The sequence below is a fragment of the Hemiscyllium ocellatum genome, chromosome 27, assembly GCF_020745735.1.
Source record: "Hemiscyllium ocellatum isolate sHemOce1 chromosome 27, sHemOce1.pat.X.cur, whole genome shotgun sequence".
Taxonomy (NCBI): domain Eukaryota; kingdom Metazoa; phylum Chordata; class Chondrichthyes; order Orectolobiformes; family Hemiscylliidae; genus Hemiscyllium; species Hemiscyllium ocellatum.
In genome coordinates this window covers 15,025,081-15,030,942 of record NC_083427.1, presented here as the reverse complement: position 1 = coordinate 15,030,942, position 5,862 = coordinate 15,025,081, and the positions used below count along the sequence as shown (strand labels likewise).

Genomic DNA, 5,862 nt, shown 5'->3' with positions numbered 1-5,862 from the left:
CATTTGCTTATTCCTAGTCATGTTGAGTTAAGCTGTATTACATTGAACTTTATTCATTTGTCAGTATTCCTCATTCAAATAAAATAAACAAAAAAAAGGTTCCAATTATTAATGCAGTATAGAGCAATTGTTTCATTTCACACCACATATTTTGTCAACTATGAATATGCCTGAAATTCTGTGCCCACACAGGTACGCTTGGAAGTCGTTCTTTCATTTGTGATGTGGTAGGATAATTGAAAAGTTCAGCATTTTCCACATTGTCAAAAGATCCACACTGAAAACTACATTTGAGATAATATTTTCTATTGGCTGACACGAATGTAAAACTGCGTTGTAAATCAATTTAAACTTTTAGGTAACAGTGAAGACTAAAATACTTGTTAATGCAGGAAATACCTGGAAAAAAACTATCAAAATGCACAATATCTTTTCGAAAAATGTCAGACATCGTGAAACAATTTTGGGTTCTATAGAGCAGCGAGAAGGGGACATGAAAAGTCTTTGGTTGATAGGATTAGGGAAAACCCAAAGCCTTTTTGTAGGTATGTCAGGAATAAAAGGATGACTAGGGTAGGTATCGGTCCAGTCAAGGATAGTAGTGGAAAGTTGTGCGTGGAGGCGGAGGAGATTGGAGAGACACTAAATCAATGCTTTTCGTCAGTATTCACTCAGGAACAGGACACTGTTGCTGGTGTGAATACTGAGTCACAAGTGATTAGAATGGATGACCTTGAGGTATGTAGGGAAGAGGTCCGGGGAATACTGGAAAGGGTGAAAATAGATAAGTCCCCTGGGCCTGATGGCATTTATCCTAGGATCCTCTGGGAAGCTAGGGAGGAGATAGCGGAGCCATTGGCCTTGATTTTTATGTCGTCATTGTCTACGGGAATAGTGCCAGAAGACTGGAGGATAGCGAATGTGGTCCCCTTGTTCAAGAAGGGGAGTAGGGATAGCCCGAGTAACTATAGGCCAGTGAGTCTCACTTCTGTTGTGGGCAAAGTCTTAGAGAGAATTGTAAGGGATAGGATTTATGAACATCTGGATAGGAATAATGTGATCAAGGATAGTCAGCATGGTTTTGTGAAGGGCAGGTCGTGCCTCACAAACCTTATTGAGTTCTTTGAGAAGGTGACCAAGGAAGTGGACGAGGGTAAAGCAGTAGATGTGGTGTATATGGATTTTAGCAAAGCGTTCGATAAGGTACCCCATGGTAGGCTAATGCAAAAACTACGGAGGTATGGCATTGAGGGTGCATTAGAGGTTTGGATTAGGAATTGGCTGGCTGGAAGGAGACAGAGGGTAGTAGTTAATGGTATAGGTTCATCTTGGAGTGCAGTTACTAGCAGTGTTCCACAAGGATCTGTTTTGGGACCATTGCTGTTTGTCATTTTTATAAATGACCTAGAGGAGGGGCTTGAAGGCTGGGTGAGCAAGTTTGCGGATGACACGAAAGTCGGTGGAGTTGTGGACAGCGAAGAAGGATGTGGCAGGTTACAGCGGGATATAGATAAGTTGCAGATCTGGACAGAAAGGTGGCAAATGAAGTTCAAAGTAGCTAAGTGTGAAGTCATTCACTTTGGTAGGAGTAACAAGAAGATGGATTACTGGGCTAATGGTAGGCTACTTGGTAGTGTGGATGAGCAGAGGGACCTAGGTTTCCATGTACACAGATCTCTGAAAGTTGCCACCCAGATAAATAGTGCTGTGAAGAAGGCATATGGTGTACTGGGCTTGATTGGTAGAGGAATTGAGTTCCGCAGTCCTGAGGTCATGCTGCAGTTGTATAAGACTCTGGTGCGGCCTCATCTGGAGTATTGTGTGTAGTTTTGGTCGCCATACTATAGGAAGGACGTGGAGGCATTGGAATGAGTGCAGAGGAAGTTTACCAGGATGTTGCCTGGCATGGTAGGAAGATCGTATGAGGAAAGGCTGAGGCACTTGGGGCTGTTCTCATTGGAGAAAAGAAGGTTTAGGGGAGATTTGATAGAGGTGTACAAGATGATTAGGGGTTTAGATAGGGTTGACAGTGAGAACCTTTTTCCGCTAATGGAGTCAGCTGTTACTAGGGGACACAGCTTTAAATTAAGGGGTGGTAGGTATAGGACTGATGTTAGGGGTAGATTCTTTACTCAGCGGGTTGTGAGTTCATGGAATGCCCTGCCAGTAGCAGTGGTGAACTCTCCCTCTTTATGGTAATTTAAGCGGGCATTGGATAAGCATATGGAGGTTATTGGGCTAGTGTAGGTTAGGTAGACTTTGGTCGGCGCAACATCGAGGGCCGAAGGGCCTGTACTGCGTTGTATTTTTCTATGTTCTATGTTCTATACGAGACTATGTCCACAATTATGAGCCGCATTTAATGGAGAGAAATCCGCATGGTTTGTCAGGAGATAGCAGCAGCAGAATTTACACCCAATGGTTACCCACCATTCATCTTCCCAATATTCTAAGTTGAAATAGTGAGGTAATGTGTTTGTTCACTGAATCATACTGGAGATGCAAGGTGTAATTTGATTGTCTCCCTTGTGACTCTCGCACAGCATAAAAGAGAATTAAGTGAATGTGTCGCAAATGAAGGTGTACAGTCTCTGGAATTCCGTTATATCATAAAAAGACAATGCATGGTGCAGCTAATAGTCCAGTATTTGCCATTTGCTACTGTGTTCTCGGTGTCCTTGGTGTCCCTGGTAAGTTAAAAATTATAAGTGATTGCCTAATTCATTTGTAATTTTTATTTTGTAGTTTTTACTGTCTAGAAATGTTTCTTCTTTTTTCAGCGTTATTTCCCTAAACTTCAGCGCAGTCTTACCCCAATTCAGACACATTAGAAAGATAAACGTAAGTTTTTTGCAAATGCTCAGCAGGTTTGGCACCATCGGTGAAGAGAAATCAAAGTTAATGTATCGAGTCCAGTGACACATCCTCAGAACCGCGGTGAAGAAAGGTTACCAGACCCGAAACATTTAGTTTAATTTCTGTTCACAGACGCTGTCAAACTCACTGAGCTTTTCTAGCAACGTCTGCTGATGTTTTGTAATATACAGCGTCAGTAATTATTTTGTATATATTAGGTTTTTGTCAAAATATCTAAATTCCATTCCCTTGCATTTCCAACTATTTGGGATAAACAAATAGCATGGAGTCATGTGATTTGTTTTTCTATTTATGCTACTATATTGAAATATACATATGTGTGTGTGTGTGTGTGTGTATATGTGTGTGCGTGCGCGCGCGCGTGTGTGTGTGTGTGTGTGTATAATGCGAATGTAATAATTTCATTACATTAATTACAATGCAACACTTCACTCAGACATCAGAACAATTCACAGCACAATGACCAGAAGTATGCAATGTGTACAATAAAATAATTTTCCCACTTGATAATCTCCACTGTTAATGTGATTTCAGGAATTAATAGTGCAATTGGGAATGTGTGGGTGTACATGCAAAATTAATTAAACATTTAATTTCATGTTGACACATTTTGTTCACTTACCTTTTATTTCAACACTTGTCTTAATTTTGGGCTGCATGTATCTGGTTCTGCGAATGTCAATGTTTGTTGGTTATATCCAGTTACCATTTAGGAAGGTGGATCTGGGCTTATTATGACAACGAATGCTATACATATCATTTGCTATCTCAAAGAATCTTGAACAAGCAAATTTCATACCGAACTAGATAATATCAGGCCCAAAAGTATGGAAACGGGAAAGGTTATAAAAATGGCCTTAGTGAAGAAGGACCGATGGAGTGACAGAGTAGGTAGCCGGAGAAGAGGGTCCCTCACGATTTTGGAGGTTTCACAGATAATATTGGAGGTTTTTAAGATTGAGGGATACATTTGTCTTCCGGTGAAAAAAAAGAGCATAGCATTGCAAGTCTGCTATGACTTCAAATTATTCTAGGTTCTTTAAAATGGCGTGGCTGTCGAGGCGTTTGAAAATGCTATAGATACACTTATTAAAAATGAAGACAATGATGGACATGTGGTCTGCTAAATGATGTGATTGGGTTAGTGGATGGACGGGATTTTCATTGTGCAATAGCATGAGCAACAGGTTTTCCAGCTGATGTTAGTCTGGATAGCATAAATGGAGAGGGGTTTGTAGCGAGAAATGAGAGTAAGAGTTCTCTATTCTTTTATGCTTACGATGGCATTGGATGGCAAAGCTAACACTGACACTTGAACGTTTGAAATCTGGAGGTAGCTTTGTGATGGTTAAGGAGGGTTCCAATAACAGCATATAACGTGTTACTATTGCATGGAGTCTGTTCATAGCATTATTGTCTTTCTTTATATCTCGCAGCCAATTTGCTGGCGATCATAATTCTTTCCCGAGGGCGGTGTGGACTCTCTCGTTGCATTACCTTTTACCTGGTGGCAATAGCAGTGAATGATTTCCTTGTTATTGTAATTGCCGTGATCCTCAACCGAATAGGTGGCACTTACTTTCGGTTCAGTCTCTTGTCCACCACCCCTGGATGTACAGTCACCAGTATGCTGGCTTATACCACTCGGGATGCTTCAGTCTGGCTGACCGTGGCCTTTACCATCGACCGTTTTGTGGCCATCTGCTGGCAGAGTCTGAAGACCAGATACTGCACTGAGAAAAATGCAGCCCTGATCATCGGAATCATCTGTGCTTTGAGTTGCGTCAAGAATGTCCCTTACTTCTTCATTCACGAGCCCTTGTACATTCTGGACGGGGTGCCTTGGTTCTGTGGTATCAAGGACAGTTATTATGTTTTGCGGATCTGGCAGGTCTACGACTGGATGGACCATATCTTAACCCCGTTTCTCCCATTTTTCCTCATTCTGCTGCTCAACATCTTTACTGTCAAACACATCATATCGGCTAGCAGAGCCCGCAAGCGGCTCAGGGGTACAGAAAATCGAGAAGATCAGGAGATGGCCAACCGCAGGAAGTCCATTATCTTGCTTTTTGCCATCTCATTGAGCTTTCTCCTCCTGTGGGTCACCTATATTGGACGCTTCCTCCACGTGCGGATTACAGGTGAGGGATACTTCACTGGCCTGGATTTCAATGACCCACGGTACATTCTTCAAGAGATGACCAACCTGTTACAGTTAGTCAGTTCCTGCAACAATGTCTTCATTTATGCAGTATCGCAAAACAAATTCCGCGAGGAAGTTCAAAAGTTGATGTTATTCCCCTATACTAGAATGGCCAGTTGCCTTAAAAAGTAAATGGCAATAAAAAAAAGTCTGCTTACATTGTTCTTTTCCATCAGAGTTTTCCAAAGTGCAGAACCCTCCTTCAAACCTACATGAAACAGTCTGCAATTGCAAATCCTGACTCTGAGAGAGATAACCATCATCCATGATGAGAGACCGCCGGAATATCAAAGTCACTTGGGCACCATCTCTGTGTTATTGCTGAAATGGAAATTATAATGAGCCATGATATTTATTTCAGAAGTGGAAATAAATAGTCAACAACTGACGCCAGTTTTGATCCTGAAAGCTGACACATTTGTTTTACTAGTTTCCACTTCATGCATCTTCACATGATAGACCGGTGAAAGTCATTGATTGAAGTTCAAATTATCAGAGCTGATATTGAAAAATCATACTCATTGTTGCTTGAAATAACGTTTATTGTACAAAGAATCAGATTCGTGTTTATAATCATCATTAGCACCTATCTCCTTCACCACACGATCAGTGTATACTTCAGTCCCTTTAATCCTCCTCTGTTTAGTGCGCTTCTGGTTCATACATGTACGGTAGTTACCTCAACTACTTTCTGTGGAAACAAAAGCAACACTTCCACCAGTCTCTGATTTGAACTATTCCCGTCTGTTCTTTTGTATGTCCCTTTGATTAATGGCTGA

At 41.4% G+C, this 5,862-nt stretch overlaps 1 protein-coding gene across 1 annotated transcript; it reads left to right on the top strand.

The window, feature by feature from the left end:
* The first annotated feature begins 2,620 nt into the window (after positions 1-2,620).
* On the top strand, positions 2,621-5,215 carry LOC132828651 (probable G-protein coupled receptor 139). The gene is made up of 2 exons (XM_060845702.1): positions 2,621-2,690; positions 4,314-5,215. Exons 1-2 carry the CDS (start codon positions 2,621-2,623, stop codon positions 5,213-5,215), a joined length of 972 nt encoding a protein of 323 aa, XP_060701685.1.
* Positions 5,216-5,862: the final 647 nt, after the last annotated feature.